The 26,574-nt window shown below is 67.8% G+C and overlaps 2 protein-coding genes across 3 annotated transcripts; both read left to right on the top strand.

Moving 5' to 3' along the window:
* Positions 1–202: 202 nt before the first annotated feature.
* Positions 203–13,983, top strand: LOC129197887 (polyunsaturated fatty acid lipoxygenase ALOX15B-like). Its single transcript, XM_054806690.1, has 14 exons — positions 203–238; positions 1,043–1,201; positions 2,505–2,772; positions 3,996–4,080; positions 6,066–6,166; positions 7,282–7,454; positions 8,269–8,412; positions 9,612–9,812; positions 10,852–10,938; positions 11,143–11,312; positions 11,889–12,010; positions 12,409–12,509; positions 12,757–12,927; positions 13,328–13,983. Exons 1-14 carry the CDS (start codon positions 203–205, stop codon positions 13,505–13,507), a joined length of 1,998 nt encoding a protein of 665 aa, XP_054662665.1. The 3' UTR covers positions 13,508–13,983.
* A 1,838-nt stretch (positions 13,984–15,821) lies between these two features.
* Positions 15,822–26,219, top strand: TAF6 (TATA-box binding protein associated factor 6). Of its 2 annotated transcripts, XR_008574411.1 has the most exons (15): positions 15,822–16,159; positions 16,798–16,884; positions 17,003–17,156; positions 17,251–17,307; positions 17,412–17,531; positions 18,083–18,225; positions 18,516–18,593; positions 18,700–18,801; positions 19,919–20,101; positions 21,924–21,998; positions 22,215–22,340; positions 22,565–22,738; positions 23,380–23,586; positions 25,151–25,942; positions 25,984–26,219. XR_008574411.1 is itself a non-coding variant. In XM_054806786.1 (14 exons), the coding sequence occupies exons 1-14, from the start codon at positions 16,004–16,006 to the stop codon at positions 25,526–25,528; spliced, it is 2,040 nt and encodes a 679-aa protein (XP_054662761.1). In that variant the 5' UTR covers positions 15,822–16,003; the 3' UTR covers positions 25,529–26,219. The 2 variants fall into 2 exon arrangements, 1 of the variants encoding a protein (XP_054662761.1); XM_054806786.1 differs by having other exon boundaries at positions 25,151–26,219.
* The last annotated feature ends 355 nt before the right edge of the window (positions 26,220–26,574 follow it).

The following is a 26,574-nucleotide window of genomic DNA, read 5'->3' as shown; positions in this document are numbered from 1 at the left end:
GGGTGGGGCTCAGCCTCGGTGGTGGAACTGGGATGGAACTGGGGTGCAACTGGGGTGAACTGGGATGGAACTGGGGTGGGGCTCAGCCTCGGTGGTGGAACTGGGATGGAACTGGGGTGCAACTGGGGTGAACTGGGATGGAACTGGGGTGGGGCTCAGCCTCGGTGGTGGAACTGGGGCGTAACTGGTTTGGGGGTCGCTGATGCAAGCAGAGGTGGAACTGGTCTTACTGGGCCCAGTGGTGTAAAACTGGGGTGGAACTGGGCGGACCCGCGGGGACCCGGGACCGCTCCGACCGGTTGAGGCCGGGAACTGGGAGGAACTGGGAGGAACTGGGGCGGAACTGGGGCGGGACTGGGACTGGGGGGGGGTGGCCGAGGGACCCAGGGGCGCCCCGGGGAGCTGCAGCGGCGGGGGGGGGGGGGGGAACCCAGTGACACCCCGAAAGATTGGGGACACCCCGAGGGACCCAGGGACACCCCAAAAGACCAGGGAGGACCCAGGGACACCCCAAAAGATTGGGGACACCCCGAGAACACCCCAAGGGACCCAGGGACACCCCGAAAGACCCAGGGACACCCCAAAAGATTGGGGACACCCCGAGAACACCCCAAGGGACCCAGGGACACCCCAAAAGATTGGGGACACCCCAAGGACACCCCAAGGGACCCAGGGACACCCCGAGGGACCCAGGGACACCCCAAAAGATTGGGGACACCCCGAGGACACCCCAAGGGACACAGGGACACCCCGAGGACACCCCAAAAGACCAGGGAGGACCCAGGGACACCCCGAGGGACCCAGGGACACCCCAAAAGACCCAGGGACACCCCGAAAGATTGGGGACACCCCGAGGGACCCAGGGACACCCCAAAAGACCAGGGAGGACCCAGGGACACCCCAAAAGATTGGGGACACCCCGAGGACACCCCAAGGGACACAGGGACACCCCGAAAATCCCAGGACACCCCGAAGGACCCTGGCGTCCCCAGAGGCCCCCGCTGTCCCCAAGGGGACCCCGCTGTCCCCCGCTGTCGCCCAGGGCACCCCGGGGGGGGAGCGGTACCGGGTGAGGGTGACGACGGGGTCCCAGTGGGGCGGGGGGACGCTGGCAGCCGTCACCCTCAGCCTGGTGGGGACGGGGGGACAGAGCCCCCCCTGCCACCTCGACTGGCCCCGCCACCGCCTGCGCCCCGGCACCGTGAGTGCACTGGGGGGGCACTGGGAGGGACTGGGAGGGCACTGGGAGGGGATTGGGAGGGGATTGGGGGGCACTGGGGGGCACTGGGAGGGACTGGGAAGGGATTGGGAGGGGATTGGGGGGCACTGGGGGGCACTGGGAGGGACTGGGAGGGGATTGGGGGGCACTGGGAGGGGATTGGGGGGCACTGGGGGGGACTGGGAGGGGATTGGGGGGCACTGGGGGGCACTGGGAGGGGACTGGGGGGCACTGGGGGGGGACTGGGAGGGATTGGGAGGGGATTGGGGGGCACTGGGGGGGGACTGGGAGGGGATTGGGAGGGGATTGAGGGGCACTGAGGGGCACTGGGGGGAACTGGGAGGGACTGGGAGGGGATTGGGGGGCACTGGGGGGGGACTGGGGGGGACTGGGAGGGACTGGGAGAGGATTGGGGGCAGTGGGGGGAACTGGGAGGGACTGGGAGGGGATTGGAGGGCACTGGGAAAGGATTGGGGGGCACTGGGGGGGGGACTGGGAGGGACTGGGAGGGGATTGGGAGGGGATTGGGGGGCACTGGGAGGGGACTGGGGGGCACTGGGGGGGGACTGGGAGGGATTGGGAGGGGATTGAGGGGCACTGGGGGGCACTGGGGGGAACTGGGAGGGACTGGGAGGGGATTGGGGGGCATTGGGGGGCACTGGGAAAGGATTGGGGGGCACTGGGGGGGACTGGGAGGGACTGGGAGAGGATTGGGGGGCACTGGGGGGCACTGGGGGGCACTGGGAGGGACTGGGAGAGGATTGGGGGGAACTGGGGGGGACTGGGGGGACTGGGAGGGACTGAGAGGAGATTGGGGGGCACTGGGAGAAACTGGGGGAACTGGGAGGGACTGGGGGGGACACTGGGGGGAACTGGGGGAACTGGGAGGGACTGGGAGGGGATTGGGGGGCACTGGGAGAAACTGGGGGGGACTGGGAGGGACTGGGGGGGCTGGAGGGGCACTGGGAGAAACTGGGAAGGGACTGGGGGGAGGTTGGGGGGCACTGGGAGGGGAAGGGGGAAGGGACTGGGAAGAACTGGGAGTACTGGGAGGCACTGGGAGGGCTGATGAGGCACGAGGGGGTGACGGGGGGGTGACAGGGGGGTGACAGGGGGTGACGGGGTGACGGGGGGTGACAGGGGGTGCCAGGGGGTGACGGGGGGTGACAGGGGGTGACGGTCGGTGGCAGGGGGTGACGGGGGGTGTCGGGGGGTGTCGGGGGGTGTCGGGGGGTGACAGGGGGTGACGGTCGGTGACAGGGGGTGACGGTCGGTGGCCCCGCAGACGGTGGTGACGGAGGTGACGTCACCGCGGCCCCTGGGGACCCTCCTGCTGCTGCGGCTGTGGAAGGAGCCACTGGTGTCCCTGGTCCCCGACCGATGGTTCTGCGCCCGCGTCACCGTCACCGGGCCCCTGCGGGATGGGGACACCGGGGGGGGTGACACCGGGGATGACGACGTCGCGGGGGACGATGTTGGGGACACCCCCACGGCCACCTTCCCCTGCTACCGCTGGCTGGAGAGCGGCTGCCTGGAGCTGCGGGAGGGCACCGGTACGGGGACACGGGGGGACACGGGGGGACACGGGGGGACACGGGGGGGTGTGGGGACACGGGGGGACACGGGGACATGGGGGGACACGGGGACACAGGGGGGTGTGGGGACACAGGGACACGGGGGGTCACGGGGGGGTGTGGGGACACGGGGGGACACAGGGACACAGGGGGACACGGGGGGGTGTGGGGACACGGGGGGGTGTGGGGACACAGGGACACGGGGGGTCACGGGGACACGGGGGGGTGTGGGGACACAGGGACATGGGGGGACACAGGGACACGGGGGGGTGTGGGGACACAGGGGGACGCAGGGACACGGGGGCGTGGGGACACAGGGACACGGGGGGACACAGGGACACGGGGGGACACGGGGGGGTGTGGGGACACGGGGGGACACGGGGACACGGGGGGACACGGGGACACAGGGGGGTGTGGGGACACGGGGGGACATGGGGGGACATGGGGGGGTGTGGGGACACAGGGACACGGGGGGTCACGGGGACACGGGGGGACATGGGGGGGTGTGGGGACACGGGGGGACACGGGGATACGGGGGGACATGGGGGGACATGGGGGGGTGTGGGGACACAGGGACACGGGGGGTCACGGGGACACGGGGGCGTGGGGACACGGGGGGACACGGGGGGACACGGGGGGTGTGGGGACACAGGGACACGGGGGGACACAGGGACACGGGGGACACGGGGACACAGGGACATGGGGGGACAAGAGGATGCCACGGGGACGTGAGGACACCACGGGGATTGGGGACAAGGGGACACCGTGGGGATGTGGGGGGGGGACACGGGGACATGGAGACGTAAGGGGACACCTTGGGGGGACATGGGGACAGCATGGGGGACACCATGGGGACACGGGGACATGGAGACACAAGGGGACACCTTGGGGACATGGGGGGACGTGGGGGGACACAAGGGGACACCACGGGGACATGGGGGGACATGGGGGGACATGGGGGGACATGGGGGACACCAAAGCACCGTGGAGACACGGGGGGACATGGGGGTGTGGGGACACTTGGGGACACCATGGGGACACCTGCGATCCCATCACCTGCCGTGACGCGGGGACTGGGAGCACTGGGAGGGAACTGGAGGCACTGGGGGGGGCTTGTGTCATGTGACCCTGCGTGTCCCCCCCCGTGTGTCCCCCCCCGTGTCCCCCCCGTGTCCCCCCCCGTGTCCCCCCGTGTCCCCCAGCCCGGACACCGCGTGCGGCCGCCTGGGAGCCGCGGCTGCTGCAGCAGCGCCAGGAGGAGCGGAAGGAGCGCGAGGAGGCCTTCCAGTATGGACTGGGAGCACTGGGAGGGGACTGGGAAGGGACTGGGAGGGAACTGGGGGGGACTGGGAAAGGACTGGGAAAGGACTGGGAGCACTGGGAGGGGACTGGGAAAGGACTGGGAGCACTGGGAAGGGACTGGAAGGACTGGGAGGGAACTGGGGGGGACTGGAAAGGGACTGGGAAAGGACTGGGAGCACTGGGAAGGGACTGGGAGGGAACTGGGGGGGACTGGGAAAGGACTGGGAGCACTGGGAAGGGACTGGAAGGACTGGGAGGGAACTGGGGGGGACTGGGAAGTTACTGGAAGGTTACTGGGAGGTAACTGGGAGCACTGGGAGGTAACTGGGAGCACTGGGAACAGGACCCGTGTCCCCCCAGGTGGGCGCCCTACGCCCCGGGGTGGCCCTGGGGCCTGCGGGCGCTGCCCCCCGCCCTCTGCCCCTGGCCACCCCCCCCCCCACCGTCACCGTCACCGCCATCGTCATCGTCACCGCCATCGTCACCGCCATCGTCACCGCCATCGTCACCGCCATCGTCCCCCCCCCCGCCGCTGTCCCCCAGCCTGGCCTTTCCCCTGGGACACCGCGCCAACATCGTCGCCCGCGCCGCCGCCGCGTCAGTGTCACCGTCCCCGGCACCCCCCCCCCCCACTGTGTCCCCGAGGGTCCCCGAGGGTCCCGGCCGCCACCTCGCACCGTCCTCGCGTGTCCCCGCTTGTCCCCCACTGCGTCCCACGTGTGGCCCCGCCCCGTCCCCGTGTCCTCGCGGTGTCCCCGTGTCCCACATCCTCACGCCCCGTGGTGTCCCCATGTCCCCTCCATGTCCCCATGGTGTCCCCAAGTCCTCCTGGTGTCCCCACATCCCCACGGTGTCCCCATGCCCATGTCCCCTCGTGTCCCCTCCATGTCCCCATGGTGTCCCCATGGTGTCCCCATGTCCCCTCCATGTCCCCTCCATGTCCTCCTGGTGTCCCCACATCCCCACGGTGTCCCCATGCCCATGTCCCCTCGTGTCCCCATGGTGTCCCCTTGTCCCACGTCCCCATGGTGTCCCCTTGTCCCCATGATGTCCTCATGGCGTCCCCATGTCCCCTCATGTCCCCATGGTGTCCCCTTGTCCCACATCCCCATGGTGTCCCCATGTCCCCTCCATGTCCCCATGTCCCACATCCTCACATCCCATGGTGTCCCCAAGTCCTCCTGGTGTCCCCACATACCCATGGTGTCCCCATGTCCCCATGGTGTCCCCTGCCACCACACCCCATGGTGTCCCCACATCCCCACGGTGTCCCCATGTCCCCTCCATGTCCCCATGGTGTCCCCATGTCCTCCTGGTGTCCCCACATACCCATGGTGTCCCCATGTCCCCATGGTGTCCCCGTGTCCTCCTGGTGTCCCCATGTCCCACATCCTCACACCCCATGGTGTCCCCACATCCCCACGGTGTCCCCATGTCCCCTCCATGTCCCACATCCTCACGTCCCATGGTGTCCCCAAGTCCTCCTGGTGTCCCCACATCCCCATGGTGTCCCCATGTCCCCATGGTGTCCCCATGTCCCACATCCTCACGCCCCATGGTGTCCCCATGTCCCCTCCATGTCCCCATGGTGTCCCCGTGTCCCACATCCTCACACCCCATGGTGTCCCCACAACCCCATGGTGTCCCCACATCCCCACGGTGTCCCCATGTCCCCTCCATGTCCCCATGGTGTCCCCATCTCCCTTTGTCCCCATAGTGTCTCCATATCCCGATGTCCCCCCATGTCCCCCATCCCCACGCCCCATGGTGTCCCCTGTCTCCATTGGTGTCCCCAATGTCCCCCCAATGTCCCCTTGGTGTCCCCAAGGTCCCCATGTCCCCCCAATGTCCCCCCAATGTCCCCGTGGTGTCCCCAATGTCCCCCACACCCCATCCCCAATGTCCCCCTGCCCCCCCGTCCCCCCTGTCCCCCCCCCCATGTCCCCAATGTCCCCTGTCCCTGTCCCCAGCCAGGTCCGGGTGCGGCTCCGGGGGCTTCGCTGTGGTGGCTCCTGGCGCAGCTTCGAGGACCTGCAGGAGGTGCTGGGGGGGCCGGGGACCCCCATCAGCGGTGGGTCCAGGGGGACATGGGGGGGCCCGGGGTTTGGGGGGGACCCGGGGGACATGGGGGGGACCCTGGGGTCCAGGGGGACATGGGGGGGCCCGGGGTTTGGGGGGGACCCGGGGGACATGGGGGACATGGGGGGACCCGGGGGTTTGGGGGGACCTGGGGGTCCAGGGGGACATTGGGGGACTTGGGGGGTTTGGGGGGACCCGAGGTTTGGGGGGGACCCGGGGGACATGGGGGGGACCCGGGGGACATGGGGGACATGGGGGGACCCGGGGTTTGGGGGGGACCCGGGGGACATGGGGGACATGGGGGGACCCGGGGGTTTGGGGGGACCTGGGGGTCCAGGGGGACATGGGGGGGCCCGGGGTTTGGGGGGGACATGGGGGACATGGGGGGACCCGGGGGTTTGGGGGGGACCCGGGGGTCCAGGGGGACATGGGGGGACCCGGGGGTTTGGGGGGGACCCAAGGTTTGGGGGGGACCCGGGGGTCCAGGGGGACATGGGGGGACTTGGGGGGTTTGGGGGGACCCGAGGTTTGGGGGAGACTGGGGGGGTTTGGGGGGGGACATGGGGATTGGGGGGGACCCAGCGTCTGGAGGGGACATGGGGGGACTCAGTGGTTTGGGGGGGACTTTGGGGTTTGGGGGGGACCCGAGGTTTGGGGGGGACCCGGGGGTCCAGGGGGACATGGGGGGACCTGAGGTTTGGGGGAGACTGGGGGGGTTTGGGGGGACCCGGAGTCTGGTGGAGACTTGGGGGGACCCGGGGGTTTGGGGGGGACATGGGGTGCCCCCAGGTTTTGGGGAGCCCCAGGCATTGGAGTTCAAGGGGGGCTCCAAGTGTTGGGTTTTGGGGTGAATCAGGAGTTCAAGGGGGGCCCCAGGTGTTTGGGGGGGCCCCGGGTTTTGGGGTGCCCCCGGGTTTTGGGGTGCCACCAGTGTTTGAGGGGGACCCCAGGAGTTTGAGGGGGGGGGCAGGTGTTGGGTTATGAGGGGGCTTGGGTTTTGGGGTGCACCCGGGTTTTTGATTTTGGGGTGCCCCCGGGTTTTGGGGTGCCCTGGCTTTGGGGGTGGCCCCCAGTTTTTGGGGTGCCCCAGACGTGGGTTCCCCGCAGAGTACGTGGTGCAGCACTGGCGGGACGACGCCTTTTTCGGGGAGCAGTACCTGAACGGGGTGAACCCCGTCCTGCTGCGCCGCTGCTCCCGCCTGCCCCCCAACTTCCCCGTCACCCCCCCCATGGTGGCGCCCAGCCTGGGCCCCCACACCTGCCTGCAGCGCGAGATGGAGGTCGGGGTCCCCCCTGCACCCCAAAATGTCGGGGGGATTTGGGGGGGACCCTGGGGGGGGGTTATGGGGGGGTTTGGGGGGGCCCTAGGGGGGTTATGGGGGGTTTGGGGGGGCTCAGGCACCTGGGGAGGGCATGGAGGGGTTTGGGGGGGCACGGGGGGGGGGGGTTATGGGGGGATTTGGGGGGGGTCCCAGGTGCCCGGGACAGGGTGGGGGGTCTGGGGTGTCTGGGGGGACCCCAACATCGCAAAGGGGGGGGGGTCCCAAGCACCTGGGACACCCAAGAGCCTGAGGGACCCCGGTTTTTGGGGGTGGGGGGGTCCCACTCATTGGGGGGACCCAGGTGTTGGGAGTGGGGGGGGGGGGTGTCCCGGGGTGGGGGGGAGCACCCAGTTTTTCGGGGGGGGGGGGCACCCCAGTGCTGGGGGAGCCAGGTTGGGGGGTCCCGGGCCAGGGGGAGCACCCAGGTTTTGGGGGGGGGGTGTCTCATGGCAGACGGACCCCCCAGGTTTTGGGGGGGGGGGGGTCTTGGGACAGGGGACCCCCAGGGTTTTGGGGGGGCATCCAGGGGTAGGGGAACCCCTAGGTTTTTTGGGGGGGGGGTGTCCCAGGGCAGGAGGCCCCCCAGGGTTTGGGTTTTTTTTTTGGGGGGGGGGGGGGGTATCTTGGGGCAGGGAGCCTCCCAGATTTTGGGGGGATGGGGTGTCCTGGGGCAGATGGAACCCCCCCCAGATTTTGGGGGGTCCTGGGGCAGACAGCCCCCCCCCCCCCCCAAAAAAAAAGGTTTGGGGGTCCCAGCTGTGCGGCCCCGCAGGGGGGGCGGCTCTTCCTGGCCGACTACGCGCTGCTGGAGGGGCTCCCCACGGGGCGCGGGGGGGGGGAGCCCCAGTTCCTGGCCGCCCCCCTCTGCCTGCTCTGGCTCAGCCCCCGCCGGCAGCTCCTGCCCGTCGCCATCCAGGTAGGGCCCCCCGTGTCCCCCCGTGTCCCCCCCGTGTCCCCACGTGTCCCCACGCGCGTCCCCGTGTCCCCCCGTGTCCCCCCCGTGTCCCCACGTGTCCCCCCGTATCCCCCCGTGTCCCCCCGTGTCCCCCCCGTGTCCCCACGTGTCCCCCCGTATCCCCCCGTGTCCCCACGTGTCCCCACGCGTCCCCCCCGTGTCCCCCCGTATCCCCCCCGTGTCCCCCCCATGTCCCCACGCACGTCCCCATGTCCTCCCCATGTCCCCCCCCGTGTCCCCCCCGTGTCCCCCCCGTGTCCCCCCCGTGTCCCTCTGATGCTCCTGTGTCCCCCCCATCCCCCCCCATGTCCCATCTCCCCTTGTCCTGATGTGGCCCCACGGTGTCCCCACGTGTCCCCGTGGTGTCCTCTTGTCTCCATGTTCCCCTGTCCCCATGATGTCCCCATGATGTCCTCATGGTGTCCCCATGTCCCATGTCCCCATGGTGTCCCCTCGTCCCCATGATGTCTCCATGTCATCATGTCCCCATGCTGTCCCCTTGTCCCCTTATCCCCATGACGTCCTCATGGTGTCCCCATGTCCCACATCCCCATGGTGTCCCCTTGTCCCCATGATGTCCTCATGTTGTCCCCATGTCCCCATGGTGTCCCCTTGTCCCCATGGTGTCCCCTTGTCCCCATGATGTCCTCATGGTGTCCCCATGGTGTCCCCTTGTCCCCTTATCCCCATGATGTCCCCATGTCATCATGTCCCCATGCTGTCCCCTTGTCCCATATCCCCATGGTGTCCCCTTGTCCCCTTATCCCCATGACGTCCTCATGGTGTCCCCATGTCCCATGTCCCCATGGTGTCCCCTTGTCCCCATGGTGTCCTCATGGTGTCCCCTTGTCCCCTTGTCCCCATGATGTCCTCATGGTGTCCCCATGTCCCATGTCCCCATGCTGTCCCCTTGTCCCATATCCCCATGGTGTCCCCTTGTCCCCATGATGTCTCCATGTCATCATGTCCCCGTGGTGTCCCCATGGTGTCCCCTTGTCCCCATGACGTCCTCATGGTGTCCCCATGTCCCACATCCCCATGGTGTCCCCTTGTCCCCATGATGTCCCCATGGTTTCTCCACGTCCCCATGGTGTCCCCTTGTCCCCACACCCCCCCACCTCCCCGTGCCCATCCCCGCTGACCCCCCCGCTGTCCCCCAGCTGTCCCAGCACCCCGGCCCCGAGGCTCCCATCTTCCTGCCGGGGGATGGGTGCTGGGCGTGGGCGCTGGCCAAGCTGTGGGTGCGGGGCGCCCACTTCACCCTGCACGAGGCCGTCACCCACCTGCTGCACACCCACTTCCTGGGGGAGACCTTCGCCATGGCCACCCACCGCCTGCCCGCCTGCCACCCCGTCTACCAGGTACCCCCAAACTGCACCCCAAAACCTGCACCCCCCCTCCCCACATTCTGAACCCCAAAACCTGCACCCCAACATCTGAACCCCAAAATCCGTACCCCAAATTCTGCACCCCAAAACCCGCACCCCAAATCTTGCACCCCCAAACCTTCACCGTGGCCACCCACCACCTGCCCCCATCTACCAGGTTCCCTAAAACCTGCACCCCAAAACCTGCACCCCCAAACCTTCACCATGTCCCCTGTGTCTCCATGTCCCCATGTCTCATATCTCACGTCCCTGTCGCCCACATGTCCCATGTCCCCGTGTCCAATGTCCCCATGTCCAATGTCCCAATGTCCCCATCACCCACATGTCCCCATGTCCCCATATCACAAGTCCCAGGTCCCCATGTCCCCATGTCCCCACGTCCCCATGTCCCCATGTCCCATGTCCCATGTCTCTGTGTCCCCATGTCCCATGCTGCCATGTCCAATGTCCCCATATCCCATGCCCGATGTCCCATGTCCCCATGTCCCCCATGCCTCTGTGTCCCCATGTCCCATGTCCCATGTCCAATGTCCCCATGTCCCCTGTCCCTATGTCCCCATGTCCCCTGTCCCCATGTCCATTGTCCCCTGTCCCCACATCCCATGTCCCATGTCCCCATATCCCATGCCCGATGTCCCATGTCCCATGTGTCCCATGTCCAATGTCCCCCGTGTCCCCATGTCTCCATGTCCCATGTCCCCATGTCCCCATATCCCATGTCTCCATGTCCAATGTCCCCATATCCCATGTCCCGTGTTCCCCCATGTCCCCATGTCTCCATATCCCATGTCCCATGTCCCCATATCCCATGCCCGATGTCCCATGTCCCATGTCTCCATGTCCAATGTCCCCATATCCCATGTCTCCATGTCCAATGTCCCCATGTCCCATGTCTCCATGTCCCATGTCCCCATATCCCCATGTCCCCATATCCCATGCCCAATATCCCATGCCCAATATCCCATGTCCCCATGTCCCCATGTCCATTGTCCCCTGTCCCCATTGTCCCCAGCTCCTGCTGCCCCACTGCCGTTTCACCTTCCACATCAACATTTTGGCCCGGGACTCGCTGCTCAGCCCCGGGGGGATCATCGACAAGGTCAGCCAGACGCCTGGGTGTCCCCCCCGCCGGTGGCACCTGGGTCCCCATGGTGGCACCCGGACACCTGGCTGCTCCTTGGTGGCACCTGGACACCTGGGTCCCCTTGGTGGCACTCGGCCGCCTGGGTCCCCAAGGGATGAGGGGAATTGGGGGTGCAGGGGGTGGAGGATGGAGGACACTGAGAGGTGGTGGCATCCCCAGGCCACGGCGGTGGGGCGGGAGGGGACACTGGAGCTGGTGGCCCGAGCGACGGCGGCGCTGACCTACACGGAGCTGTGTGTCCCCGAAGACCTGGAGCACCGCGGGGTCACCGACATCCCCAACTACTACTACCGCGACGACGCCCTGGAGATCTGGGGGGCCATCGAGAGGTGGGGTGGGGACGTGGGGTGGGACGTGGGGTGGGGACGTGGTGGTGGGGACGTGGGCATGGGGACAACAGGGATGGGGACACGGGGCTAGGGACGAGGGTGATGGGGACAAGGGAGATGGGGAGGTGGAGAAGGGAATGATGAAGATGGGGACGTGGGGATGGGACCAGGGGGTGGGGACAACAGGGATGGGCCATGGGGATGGGAGGTGGGGACATAGGGTTGGGGACAATGGGGATGGGGTCAAGGGAGATGGGAATGATGAAAATGGGGATGGGACATGGGGATGGGGACAATAGGGACGGAGATGGGGACAGCAGGGATGGGCCATGGGGATCAGACCATGAGGACTGGACGATGGAGATGAGGATGTGGGGATGGGGATGATGAGGATGGAGGCAACAGGGTTGGGGACATGGGGACAGGGATCTGCAGGAATGGGACTATGGGGACAAGGATCACAGGGTTGGGGACATGGGGACAGGGACCACAGGGCTGGGAGCTGCTGGGGGTGATGCCGGGACAGTGGGCATGGCCCTGTCCCCGTGTCTCACTGGTGGCCCTGTGGTGGCCCAGCTTAGTGCAGGGGATCGTGGCGCTCTACTACCCCGAGGACAGTGACGTGGCCGAGGACCACGAGCTCCAGGACTGGGTGGGCGAGATCTTCACCTATGCCGTCCTGGGCAATGAGAAGACAGGTAGGAGGCCTGGTGAAGGTCATGGCCATGGTCACATCATGGTGATGATCAGGCGTGGTGATGGTGACCATCGTGGCAATCGTCATGGTCACGCCACGATAACGGTCACGATGATACTGGCTGTCGTGGGATAGTCATGGTCACATCACATTGATGGTTGTGGTCATGGTCACACCACAGTGACAGCTATGGTGGTGGCCATGGTCACGCCATGGCCGTGGTCAGGACACAGGACGGACACGGTCACGTCCATGGTCGTGCCACGAGCTGAGCACGCGACGGCCATGGTCACGTCGTGCCCGTGCCAGGTGGTGGGTTGGCGGGGGGCAGGGCACGTGTGGTGGAGGCTGCCTGCGCTGGTGAGGTCATCGCTGACCTCATGCCATCCCACCTCCTAGGCTTCCCCTCAAAGCTCTGCAGCTGCCCTGAGCTCGTGAAGTTCCTCACCATGATCATCTTCTGCTGCTCCGCCCGGCACGCCGCCGTCAACAGCGGCCAGGTGACACCTGGGGACACGTGGGGACGTGTGGGGACACGAGGGGACACGGGGGAACTTGGAGGGTGGAGAGACCCAAGCGCCCTTGTAGAGCTTGGAGGTGGCCACGGATCCACCTTGGTGGCCACCTGGCACTTGAGGACCTGACAATCACCCAGGTGGCCCCGGTGGGACCCAGGTGACCCCGGAGGAGGTTGGGGGTCCCATGGGGTTCCCCTGCTGACCCCTCCCTCTGCCCCCCCCCCCCCAGTACGACTACGCCGCCTGGATGCCCAACACCCCAGGGACGCTGCGGCGGCCACCACCAAGGACGAAGGAGGAGGCCACCGCTGAGCTGCTGCTGGAGACCCTCCCGTCCCCCGACGCCACCGGCGCCCTCCTGGCCCTGCTCAGCGTCGTCAGCTACGAGGGCGGAGAACCGGTGAGGGGGCACCCAGGGGGCGGGTGGACATCCCACCGGTGTCACCAGGGGATCCAGGGATCCAGGTGGACATCCCACTGGTGTCACCAGGGGATCCAGGGTCTGGGTGGACATCCCACCGGTGTCACCAGAGCACCCAGGGATCCAGGTGGACATCCCACTGGTGTCACCAGGGGATCCAGGGTCTGGGTGGACATCCCACCGGTGTCACCAGAGCACCCAGGGGGCGGGTGGACATCCCACCGGTGTCACCAGGGGATCCAGGGTCTGGGTGGACATCCCACCGGTGTCACCAGAGCACCCAGGGATCCAGGTGGACATCCCACCGGTGTCACCAGGGGATCCAGGGTCTGGGTGGACATCCCACCAGTGTCCCCCATGACGCCCCTCTGTCCCCCAGCGCCCGCTGGGCTCCCGCCCCCAGGAACACTTCAGTGGGGCGGCCCCACGGCGGCTCCTTGGCTCCTTCCGACATCGCCTGGCCGCCATCTCCCACCGCATCCAGCGCCGCAACGCGGGGCTGGCGCTGCCCTACCCCTACCTCGACCCCGCCTGCGTCCAGGAGAGCGTCGCCATCTGACCCACAACGTGTCCCCAAACCCCACTGGTGGTCCCCAACCCCCCCAAGATGTCCCCAACCTCCTTGGACCATCTCCAACCCTTCCCGTGGTATCCCCAACCTCCCCATCCCACCACCCCTCAACATGTCCCCAACCCCCTCGGGGGTCCCCAAGTGCCTTGGACCATCCCCAACCCTCCCTGTGGTGACCTCAACCTCCCCATCCCATCACCTCCCAACCCTCCCCAAGATGTCCCCAACCTCCTTGGACCATCCCCAACCCTCCCCGTGGTGTCCCCAACCCACCATCCCACCACCCCCCCAACATGTCCCCACCCTCCCAAGATGTCCTCAACCTCCTTGAACTGTCCCCACCCCTCCCAAGATGTCCCCAACCCTCCCTGGACCGTCCCCAAGCTCCTCGAGGTGTCCCCAAACCTGGGTCTGGTCCCTGCTCCATCCCCACCCCGTCCCACCATCGTCCCCCATCTGGCCCAGCCCTGCCTCAGTTTCCCCAACAGCCCCCAACCCCAATGTCCCCTGTGTCCCCTGTCCCTGCACCGCGGGGGGGGACACGGACAATAAATGTGGCTCCTCCCCCACCCCTGTACGGCCTGGGACTGAGTTTGGGGACAAGCAACACCCCAACTGTGGGGACCCCCTGACCGTGGGGACACCGTAACCCAAAGGGATGAGGGACACCACGGCCATGGGGACACCTTGGCCATGAGCACGTGGGACACCATGACACATGGGGACGCCATGGGGACACAATGACCCAAGGGGACATGGGACACCATGGCCATAGGGACACCACGGCCATGGGTACGTGGGACACCATGACACATGGGGACACCACGGCCATGGGGACACCACGGCCATGAGGACACGCTGGTCATGGAGATGAGGGACACCATGACACATGGGGACACCACGGCCATGGGGACACCACGGCCATGAGGACACGCTGGTCATGGAGATGAGGGACACCATGACACGCAGGGACACCATGGCCATGGGGACACCACGGCCATGAGGACACGCTGGTCATGGAGATGAGGGACACCATGACACGCAGGGACACCATGGCCATGGGGACACCACGGCCATGAGGACACGCTGGTCATGGAGATGAGGGACACCATGACACGCAGGGACACCATGACACATGGGGACACCATGACGCATGGGGACACCATGGCCATGGGGACACCACGGCCATGAGGACACGCTGGTCATGGAGATGAGGGACACCATGACACATGGGGACACCACGGCCATGGGGACACCACGGCCATGAGGACACGCTGGTCATGGAGATGAGGGACACCATGACACATGGGGACACCACGGCCATGGGGACACCACGGCCATGAGGACACGCTGGTCATGGAGATGAGGGACACCATGACACGCAGGGACACCATGGCCATGGGGACACCACGGCCATGAGGACACGCTGGTCATGGAGATGAGGGACACCATGACACATGGGGACACCATGACACATGAGGACACCGCGGCCATGAGGACACGCTGGTCATGGAGATGAGGGACACCATGACACACAGGGACACCACAGCCATGGGCACACCATGACCCGAGGGGACGTGGGACACCGTGGCCATAAGGATGTCACCGCAATTCAGGACTAACAGAAAACTCGTTAACGCCGATTTCGCAGGAAGCGGCAGGCGTTTCCTTTCGTCGCAAAACCAGTAGTTTTGGGTGCTACAGTACAAAAAAAAGGACATAAAAGTATTGGAGAGCGTCCAAAGGAGAGCAACAAAGATGGCGAAGGGGCTACTTTATGATTCTATGATCCCCCCCCGCAATGGTCTCGCCCTCTCCCCCCAAATCACCCCAATGGTCTCGCCCTCTCCCCCCCAAATCACCCCAATGGTCTCGCCCTCTCCCCCCCCATCCCCCCAATGGTCTCGCCCTCTCCCCCCCATCACCCCAATGGTCTCGCCCTCTCCCCCCCAAATCACCCCAATGGTCTCGCCCTCTCCCCCCCCCCATCCCCCCAATGGTCTCGCCCTCTCCCCCCCAAATCACCCCAATGGTCTCGCCCTCTCCCCCCCCCATCACCCCAATGGTCTCCCCCATCACCCTCGTTACACCAATGCGCATGCGCAGCGCTCTCCTCACCAGCCCAGGTCCTGTCAGGGAGGTAGTGATCACCTCCCGGTCCCCGGCTCCCACTACCACCATCCCCGATTAATCCCCTCACAAGTTCTATATCACGATAATCGCAGCCTCTCGGGGAAAGGAGAGTTTGGGGATCCCCATCATCACCCCGCTCTCCTCTTCACAACGCACCGCAGCCAGGACCTGGCGCTGAGGGAGGGGAGTCGAGCCAAGATGGCGGCAGCGGCGGGAACCGGGGAAACGCCGTGAGAGACGGACGGGGGGTCCCGCACCCCCCCCCGCCCCCGCTCCCCGACCCCCCCTTTTCTGGGGTCCTTTTAGCGGGGTGACACCGGGCTGGGGGGCGGTTTAGGGGCGGGGAGGAGGATGGCGGAGGAGAAGAAGCTGAAGCTGAGCCACACGCTGCTGCCGGCCGAGTCGATGAAGGTGATGGCGGAGGCCATGGGCATCGGGCAGGTGCCTGAGGAGACCTGTCAGCTGCTGGCTGAGGAGGCGAGCTACCGCCTCAAGGAGATCGCCCAGGTTTGGGGTGGGGGGCACCCCTCGGATCGCCCGGGGGTGGGGGCGGGAGATCCCTCGGATCGCCCGGGGGTGGGGGGGACGACACCCCTGGGTTTGGGGGGGACGGGACCCCTCGGATCGCCCGGGTTTGGGGGGGACAGGATCCCTCGTATCCCCTGAGTTTGGGGGGGACAACACCCCTGGGTTTGGGGGGGATGGGACCCCTTGGATCGCCTGGGTTTGGGGGGGACAACACCCCTGGGTTTGGGGGGGACAGGATCCCTCGTATCCCCTGAGTTTGGGGGGGACAACACCCCTGGATTTGGGGAGGATGGGACCCCTTGGATCGCCCGGGTTTGGGGGGGACGACACCCCTGGGTTTGGGGGGGACAACACCCCTGGATTTGGGGAGGATGGGACCCCTCGGATCGCCCGGGTTTGGGGGGGACAACACCCCTGGGTTTGCGGGGGGTGACACACATCGCAGCAGGGACTGATGGGGACGTGGCCAGAGGGACACAAAGCCTCAGATTTGGGGTACAGGGGGGTGACAGCCCATCCCAGGCTCCCCCCTGATGCCCCCATCCTTTAAACCCCCCCTTTTTTTGCCTCCCCCCCTTCTTTCTTTGCCTCCCTCCCCCCCCCCCCCCCCGTCCCAGGACGCCCTCAAATTCATGCACATGGGGAAGCGGCGCAAACTGACGACGGGGGACGTCGACTTCGCCCTCAAACTCAAAAATGTGGAGGTACCACAGCCCCCCAGTTTGGGGGAGACCCCCGGGACCCTCGGAGGAGATGGGGGGGATATTTTGGGGGTTCCCCAGCCCCATTAACCTCCTCCTTCTCCCCATTTCCCCCCCGCAGCCCCTCTACGGTTTCCACGCTCAGGAATTCATCCCCTTCCGTTACGCCAGCGGCGGCGGGCGCGAACTTTATTTTTACGAGGAAAAAGAAGTGGATTTGAGCGACATCATCAACACCCCGCTGCCCCGCGTACCCCTCGACGTCTGCCTCAAAGGTGTGAGGAGTATTTTTTGGGGCGCGTGTGTATTTTTTGGGGTGATTTCAGGTTTTTAAGGGCGTTCCTCACTTTGTTTTCTCCCCGCTCGCAGCTCACTGGCTCAGCATCGAGGGGGTGCAGCCGGCCATCCCCGAAAACCCCCCACCGGGTGAGCGAGTTGTCCCTCCTCTTCCTCAGGGTTCATTTACCCCCCTCGACAGGGGGTGAATGACCCCCCAAAACCTTTTGTCTTCACCTCCCCGACCCCTCCAGCCCCCAAGGAGCAGCAGAAAGCTGAAGCCACGGAGCCCCTCAAGGCCACGAAGCCGGGGCAGGAGGACGACGGGACGCTGAAGGGGAAAGGCCAGAGCGTGGCCACCGCCGACGGCAAAGGTGGGTCACGGGGAAAGGATTGGGGGGGGGGCGTGGTGTCTCGGGGGGGTGTTTGGGGGGATCCCTGGGGTGTTCGAGTGGGTCTAGGGGTGTTTAGGGGGGGTCCGGGAGATCTTCAGGAAGGGTTGTGGGGTGTCTGTGGGGTGTTTGAGGGGGTCCGTGGGCTGTTCAAGATGGTTTGGGGGATATTGCTGGGATGTTTGGGGGGGGTTCATGGGGTGTTTGGGGTGTCCATGGGACTTTCGGGAAGGGTTTAGGGGGTCAGTGGGGTGCCCTTGAAGGGTTTGGGGGGTCCTTGGGATGTTTCGGAGGTCCACAGGGCGTTCGGGGGGTCCTTGAGGTGCCCATGAAGACTTTTGTGGGGGGTCCATGGGGTATTTGGGGGGGGTCCTTGGGGCTTTTGGGGGGTCCTTGGGGCTTTTGGGAAGGCTTTTGAGGTATCTCTGGGGGGGTTTAGGGTGCCCATGGGGTCTTTGGGGTGCCCACCAAGGATTTTGGGGTGCCTGGGGGTTCCCGCATCCCCCCAATGTCCCTGTGCCCCCCCCCCCCAGGGAAGGAGAAGAAGGGTCCCTTGCTGGAGGGGACCCCGCTGCGCCTCAAACCCCGCAGCGTCCACGAGCTCTCGGTGGAGCAGCAGCTCTACTACAAGGAGATCACCGAGGCCTGCGTCGGCTCCTGCGAGGCCAAACGCGCCGTGAGTGTGTCCCCAAAAACGTCCCCGACGTCCCCAAACACCCCCCAAAACACCCTCTTTTTGGGGACGTCCCCATAGCCCCCACGCCTTTTGTTGGGGACATCTCGACGTCCCCCTAGGTCGACGTAACCTCTCGCGTTGGTGGCCCCGTCTCTCTTGGTTTGGGTTTAGGGGTCCTTGTCAACCCCCCTCACTGTCCCCCACATCCTCCCGTGTCCCTTGGGGTGTCCCTTGGGGTGTCCCCGCGTCCCTTGGGGTGACATCCAGCTGTGTGTCCCCCCCCCACCCAGGAAGCCCTGCAGAGCATCGCCACCGATCCCGGTCTCTACCAGATGCTTCCTCGCTTCAGCACCTTCATCTCGGAGGGGGTGAGTGTAGGTGACACGACGGTGTCCCCAAAGGTGAGGGTGGCACTTGTGACATCACACAGCCCCTTTTTTTTTTTTTTTTTTTTCTTTCTTTTTTTTGTCCCAGGTCCGGGTCAACGTGGTGCAGAACAACCTGGCGCTTCTCATCTACCTCATGCGGATGGTGAAGGCTCTGATGGACAACCCCACCCTCTACCTGGAGAAATACGTGAGGAGGGGACACGGGGGGGGACACCGGGGACACGGCGGGGGACACAGGAACACGGGGGGGGACACAGGGACATGGGTGGACTTGGGGACACGGGAGGGACACGGCCACCCTGCTCCTGTCCCTTGCTAGGACCCCCCCCCACCAGAGGACATCACCGGTCTGTCCTGGTGGGACACGTGTCCCCCGTGTGTCCCCCACGTGTCCCCAAGAGCCATCAGCTTGTCCCCAACGTCACGACATGTCGGGAGCCACTGGATCTCCCTGCGTCCTGACGTGGGGCTGTTCCCGTGTCCCCCATGTCCCCCCTGTTCCCCCTGTCCCTGTGTCCCCCGTGTCCCCTGCATCCCCCACATCAAATTCGTGTGTCCTCCCCGTGTCCTCTTGTGTCCCCAAGTGCCACCAGCTGTCCCCATTGGCCTGACACGTATCGGGAGCCGCCAGCTCTGACTGTGTCCTGATGTGGGGCCGTACCTGTGTCCCCCGTGTCCCCCCCACTGACCCCGTGTCCCCCAGCTGACCCCACGTCCCCAGCTGACCCTGTGTCCCCCCCGTCCTCTGTCCCCTGTGTCCCCCGGCTGACCCCATGTCCCCCAGCTGACCCCCGTGTCCCCCAGCTGACCCCGTGTTCTGTGTCCCCCCTGTCCCCCAGCTGACCCCGTGTCCCCCAGCTGACCCCATGTCCCCTGTGACCCCTGTGTCCCCTGTGACCCCTGTGTCCCCTGTGTCCCCTGGCTGACCCCCGTGTCCCCCATGTCCCCCAGCTGACCCCATGTCCCCTGTGTCCCCGTGTCCCCCAGCTGACCCCGTGTTCTGTGTCCCCCGGCTGACCCCGTGTCCCCTGTGTCCCCCCTGTCCCCCAGCTGACCCCATGTCCCCTGTGACCCCCGTGTCCCCCCCTGTCCCCAGCTGACCCCATGTCCCCCGGCTGACCCCCGTGTCACCCATTTCCCCCGTGTCCCCCAGCTGACCCCCATTTCCCCCATGTCCCCCCGTGTCCCCCAGCTGACCCCGTGTCCCCCAGCTGACCCCCGTGTCCCCCCTGTCCCCAGCTGACCCCGTGTCCCCCCGTGTCCCCCAGCTGACCCCGTGTCCCCCCCCCCCGTGTCCCCCCCAGCTCCACGAGCTGATCCCCGCCGTCATGACGTGCATCGTGAGCCGCCAGCTGTGCCTGCGTCCCGACGTGGACAACCACTGGGCGCTGCGGGACTTCGCGGCCCGGCTGGTGGCCCAGGTCTGCAAGAACTTCAGCACCACCACCAACAACATCCAGTCCCGCATCACCAAGACCTTCACCAAGGTGGGCGGGGGGAGGGGTGGGGGTGGGGGGAGGGGTGAGGGGGTGGGGGTGAGGGGGTGGGGCTGGGGGTTGGGGGTGGGGTGAGGGCAGGGTGGGGTAAGGGGGTGGGGCTGGGGGTGAGAGGGGGTGGGGTGAGGGGGTGGGGGTTGGGGTGGGGTGAGGGCAGGGTGGGGTGAGGGGGTGGGGTGAGGGTGGGGGGAGGGGTGGGGTGAGGGGTGAGGGGGTGGGGCTGGGGGTGAGAGGGGGCAGGGGTGGGGGTTGGGGTGGGGTGAGGGCAGGGTGGGGTAAGGGGGTGAGGTGAGGGGGTGAGGGGGTGGGGGTGAGAGGGGGTGGGGGTTGGGGTGGGGTGAGGGCAGGGTGGGGTGAGGGGGGTGGGGCTTGGGGTGAGAGGGGGTGGGGGGAGGGCAGGGTGGGGTGACGGGGTGGGGCTGGGGGTGAGGGGGTGGGGCTTGGGGTGAGGGGGTGGGGGTGGGGTGAGGGGGTGGGGGTGAGAGGGGGTGGGGGTTGGGGTGAGGGGGTGGGGTGAGGGGGTGGGGCTTGGGGTGAGGGGGTAGGGCTGGGGGTGAGGGGGTGGGGGGTGAGAGGGGGGTGGGGGTTGGGGTGGGGTGAGGGCAGGGTGGGGTGAGGGGGTGGGGCTGGGGGTGAGGGGGGGTGGGGTGAGGGGGGTGGGGCTTGGGGTGAGAGGGGGTGGGGGGAGGGCAGGGTGGGGTGAGGGGGTGGGGCTGGGGGTGAGGGGGTGGGGCTTGGGGTGTGGGGGTGGGGTGAGGGCAGGGTGGGGTAAGGGGGTGGGGCTGGGGTTAGGGCATGGCTGGGGACAGGGTGAGGGGGGTGGGGCTTGGGGTGAGGGGGTGGGGCTGGGGGTGGGGTTTGGAGTGAGGGGGTGGAGTTAGGACAGGGTGGGGTAAGGGGTGGGGCTGGGGTGGGGCGAGGGGGTGGGGTAAGGGGGTGGGGTGGGGGTGGGGTAAAGGGGTGGGGCTTGGGGTGAGGGGGCGGGGCTGGGGTGGAGCTGGGGGTGGAGTTAGGACAGGGTGGGGTAAGGGGGTGGGGTTAGGGCAGGGCTGGGGGCGGGGTTAAGGTGGGGTAAGGGGGTGGGGCTTGGGGTAAGGGGGTGGGGCTGGGGGCAGGGTGAGGGGGTGGGGTAAGGGGGTGGGGCTGGGGTTAGGGCAGGGTGGGGTAAGGGTGGGGCTTGGAGAGGGGGTGGGGCTAGGGGCAGGGTTAGGGTGGGGTAAGGGGGTGGGGTTTGGAGAGGGTGTGGCTGGGGTGGGGGTGGGGCAGGGTGGGGTAATGGGTGGGGCTTGGGTGGGGCTGGAGTGAGGGGGTGGGGCTGGGGGCCTGGTTAGGGCGGGGCTGGGGGTGGAGCAGGGCTGGGAATAGGGCGGGGGTGGGGCAATGTTGGGGGTGGAGCTGGGGTGGGGCTGGGCAGGGGCAGCGGAGGGGGTGGGGCTTGGGGGGGTGGGGGTGGGGGAGTGAGGGGGCGGGGCTGTGGGGCAGCACCAGGGGTTATGGGGCAGGGCTGTGGGGCAGGGCTGGGGGCTATGGGCAGGACCAGAACCAGGGCTATGGGGCAGGGCTGGGGGCTATGGGGCAGGGCTGGGGGCTATGGGCAGGACCAGAACCAGGGCTATGGGGCAGGGCTATGGGGCAGGACTGGGGCTATGGGGCAGGGCTATGGGGCAGGACTGGGGCTATGGGGCAGGGCTGTGGGGCAGGGTTGGGGGCTATGGGCAGGACCAGAACCAGGGCTATGGGGCAGGGCTGGGGTTATGGGGCAGGGCTGTGGGGCAGAAGCGGAGCCGTGGAGCGACATCCTCCTCTGCCTCAGAGCTGGGTGGACGAGAAGACGCCCTGGACCACGCGCTACGGCTCCATCGCGGGACTGGCTGAGCTGGGCCACGACGTGAGCGTCCCCACCGTGTCACCTGCCTACGGTGACGCGTGTCCCATACGTCACCCCCCTCAAGAGCCACATCACCCCACGGCATGGCTGTGCCCCACGGCAGCCTCACACGACCCCTCGTCATCCTCCCCACATCCCCTTCCCATAGCATCGCACCCTTCTGGGACCCCACGCGTCCCCCTCAATGTCCCCAATTTGTCCCCAATTTGTCCCCAGGTCATCAAGACGTTGATCCTACCTCGGCTACAAGTGGAGGGCGAGCGGGTCCGAAGCATTTTGGAGGGTCCCGTGGTCAGCAACATCGACAAGATCGGGGCCGACCACGTCCAGACCCTGCTCCTGGTGGGACTTGGGGACACGGAGGGGACATGGGAGGGGGGACACGGAGCGGGGGGACACGGAGCGGGGGTGACGCCGTGGCACCCCGTAATCGGCAGTCGCGAGGCTGAGGGTCGCGCTTGAGGGGAAGGTAGAGGGGTAGGTGGGGGACGTGGCTGCTGGTGCGGCGTCCCCCCTCCCCGGCGGTGTCCCCTGTGTCCCCCTTGATGTCCCCGATGTCCCCGCAGAAACACTGCGCCCCCGTGCTGGCCAAGATCCGTCCCCCCCCCGATAACCAGGACTCCTACAAGGGGGATTTTGGCTACCTGGGGGCTTTGCTCTGCACCCACGTGGTGAAGGCGCGAGCCCAGGCCGCCATGCAGGCCCAGCAGGTCAACAGGACCACCCTGACCATCACCCAGGTGGGGACACGGCGCGGGGAGGGGGGGGACACGGGGACATTGGGGGGGACGGGGAGGGGACACGTTGGTCCGTAACGGAGCGGCGGGAGGTCGGTAGGGTGGGTGCAGCGGAGGACACCGGGGACGCTGGAGGGGGACGTGGGAGGGACGTGAGGACACTGCGAGGGGATGTGGGGGGACACGGGGACACTGGGGGGGGATGTGGGGACACGGGGGGACATGGGGACACGGGGGGGATGTGGGGACACGGGGGGACACTGGGAGGATGTGGGGACATTGCGGGGGGCCGGGGGGGAGGGCCATGGGGGGACACGGAGGGGACATGGGGACACGGCAGGGGACGTGGAGACACTGAGGGACATGGGAAGGGATGGGGGGGACACGGGGGGGGACCCAGTGGGGGACACGGGGGGAGGACGTGGGGGTGACATAGGGACACGGAGGGGGGACGTGGGGACAACGGGGGGACAGGGAGCTCACGGGGTCACCCAAGACGTGGGGGGGGGACAACACTTGGGGACATTGTGGGGGGGACGGGACACACACCCCCCTGACACGTGTGTGTCCCCCCCCCCTCCCCGGGCCGTGACCTTGCCCACGTGTCTGTCGTCCCCTCCCCCCCCCCCACCTTGTCCCCGCAGCCGCGTCCCACCTTGACCTTGTCACAGGCGCCGCAGGGGCAGGGGGGGCCCCCGCGTCCCCCCAGCATCATCAAGATGCCGGGTGCCATCACCCTGCCGGTACCGGGGTTGGGCCCGGGGCGCCCCGCCCCCCCCAGCCAGCCCTCCCCACCCCCCACCAAGTTCATTGTCATGTCCTCGGCCTCGGGGAGCAGCGCCTCGCAGCAGGTAGGGGACAAGGGGGGGGACACCCCCCCTCCCCCCGCTCACCGCTCCTCCTGGGGACATCGGGGGTGTCCCCATCCCCCAAAATGTTCCTTCTGGGGGGGTGGGGTGGGGGGTGGGGTGTGTCCTCCCATCGGGACGTGGCTTTGTCACCCCCCCCGCCCCGTGTCCCCGCGGTCAGGATGTGGCCGTGGCTGTGTTGTCGTCGTCCCCCCCCCCACCCCGCTGTGTCACCCCATGGTTCCTGTGTCCCCGTGTCCCCCCCCTCCACTGTCCCCATGCCCACCCTGTGCCCATGCCCCACCACGCTGTCCCCGTGCCCCCCCATCCCCGTGCCCCCCACGCTGTCCCCGTGCCCCTCACGCTGTCCCCATGGCCCCCCCCCAGTCCCTGTGCCCCCCCCCCCCAGTCCCCACACTGTCCCCGTGCCCCCCTCTCGGTCCCCATGCCCCCCCCCCCAGTCCCTGTGCCCCTCACACTGTCCCCGTGCCCCCCCCAGTCTCCGTGCCCCCCCGTCCCCGTCCCCATGCTGTCCCCGTGCCCCCCCCCAGTCTCCGTGCCCCCCTCTCTGTCCCCGTGCCCCCCTCTCTGTCCCCGTGCCCCCCCCCCAGTCCCCGTGCCCACGCTGTCCCCGTGCCCCCCCGCAGTCCCCGTGCCGTCCCCATGTCCCCCCAGTCCCCGTGCCCCCCCCCAGTCCCTGTGCCCCTCATGCTGTCCCCATGCCCCCCCCCAGTCCCCACACTGTCCCCGTGCCCCCCTCTTGGTCCCCGTGCCCCCCCCCCAGTCCCCGTGCCCCTCACGCTGTCCCTGTGCCCCCCCCCAGTCTCCGTGCCCCCCCGTCCCCGTCCCCATGCCGTCCCCGTGCCCCCCCCCCAGTCCCTGTGCCCCCCCAGTCCCCGTGCCCACGCTGTCCCCGTGCCCCCCCCCAGTCCCTGTGCCCCTCACGCTGTCCCCATGCCCCCCCCCCCCAGTCCCCACGCTGTCCCCGTGCCCCCCTCTCGGTCCCCATGCCCCCCCCCCCAGTCCCTGTGCCCCCCCTAGTCCCCGTGCCCCCCTCGGTCCCCGTGCCCCCCCCAGTCCCCGTGCCCCCCTCTCTGTCCCCGTGCCCCCCCCCAGTCCCTGTGCCCCCCCAGTCCCCATGCCCCGTCCCTGTGCCCCTCTCTGTCCCTGTGCCCCCCCAGTCCCCGTGCCCACGCTGTCCCCGTGCCCCCCCGCAGTCCCCATGCCGTCCCCGTGTCCCCCCAGTCCCCATGCCCCATCCCCGTGCCCCCCCCCAGTCCACGTGCCCCCCCCCAGTCCCCGTGCCCCTCACGCTGTCCCCATGCCCCCCCCCCAGTCCCCACACTGTCCCCGTGCCCCCCTCTCGGTCCCCGTGCCCCCCCCCAGTCCCCGTGCCCCTCACGCTGTCCCTGTGCCCCCCAGGCCCCGTGCCCCTCTCTGTCCCTGTGCCCCTCACGCTGTCCCTGTGCCCCCCCCCAGTCTCCGTGCCCCCCCCGTCCCCGTCCCCATGCCGTCCCCGTGCCCCCCCCAGTCCCCGTGCCCACGCTGTCCCCGTACCCCCCCCCAGGTGATCACCTTCAGCACGAGCCCCGCGCCCACGGCCACCTCCCCCGTCACCACCACCGTCCCCAGCGTCCAGCCCGTGGTCAAACTGGTGTCGGCGGCGCCCACGGTCCCCAGTGCCACCGTCACCGGCAGCGTCCAGAAGTACATCGTGGTGTCCCTACCCCCCACCGGTGACGCCAAGGGGGGGGCCGGGACCCCCACGGGTGCCGCCGCTCCGGGTCCCCAACTGTCCCCCTCTGCCACCGCCTCCCCCGTTGTTCCCTCCGCTGTCACCCCCAAATCGGAGCCTGGGGACAGTCCCCAACCGCCCCCCCCCTCCTTCGGGAAAGCTAACGGGACCCCCGGGGCGGTGGCCCAGTCCCCCCAGTCTGCCCAGTGACCCCGCTGGGACCCCGACACTGGGGACGGGGGGGGGTGGCCTGGGGGTCCCGCAGTGTCCCCGTGTCACCCGGGGGTCCCCACGTGTCCCTGGGACCCCTCTATGGGGACACAGAGGGTGACATGGGGGTCCCCCGGTGTCTCCGTGTCCCCCCCCCAGTGTCCTGAGACCCCTTGATGGGGACAGGGGGTGGCTTGGGGGGTCCCTCGGTGTCCCCATGTCCCCCCCCAGTGTCCTTCGGTGACCTGGGGGTCCCCCTGTCCCCCCCAATGTCCTGGGACCCCTCGATGGGACATGGGGCGGGGGGTCCCCTGGTGTCCCCATGTCCCCCCCCACCCCGGGCGTCCCTCAATGGGGATGGGGTGACCTGGGGGGTCCCCAAGTGTCCCCCAGTGTCCCCATTTCCCCCCTCCAGTGTCCTTCTGTGACCTGGGGGTCCCTCTGTCCCCCCCCAGCATCCTGGGACCCCTCGATGGGGACAAGGGGTGACCTGGGGGGGTCCCCCAGTGTCCCCACGTGTTGTGTGTCCCCCCCCCATGTCCTGGGACCCCTCGCTGGGGGGGGGGGGGTGGGGGTGACCTGGGGGTCCCCGATGTCCCCAAGGGTCCCAGGGCCACCCCCGGGGACGGTGACAGCTGTAAATACGCCCGCCCGCGTGCTGTACAGAACAATAAACTCCCAGTTCCTCCCAGTTCTTCCCAGTTCCTCCCAGTACGACGCGGCCCCGGGGCTCTCGCACACGCACGGAAGGGGCTTGCACAAGTCCCAGAGCTTGCACGGGGGTTTGCACCAGCCCCAAGCGTTGCACGTGCCTTTGCACGACCCTCGGCGTTCGCGCAAGCCCCAGCCTTGCACGTGCGTTTGCGCGAGGTGCAAACTTTGCACCAGCCCCAAGCGTTGCACGGGCATTTGCACGAGGCCCGGCGTCGCGCGTGCGTTTGCACGAGCCAGAAACATTGCACGTGCATTTGCACAACCACCAGACTTTGCAGAGAGGTTTGCACGTGCCTCAGAGTTGCACGTGTTTGCACAAGCCTCAAATGTTG

The sequence above is a fragment of the Grus americana genome, chromosome 30 (genome assembly GCF_028858705.1).
Source record: "Grus americana isolate bGruAme1 chromosome 30, bGruAme1.mat, whole genome shotgun sequence".
NCBI lineage: Eukaryota > Metazoa > Chordata > Aves > Gruiformes > Gruidae > Grus > Grus americana.
The sequence above is the reverse complement of the archived record's forward strand: the minus strand, read 5'-3'. Positions and strand labels throughout refer to the sequence as shown.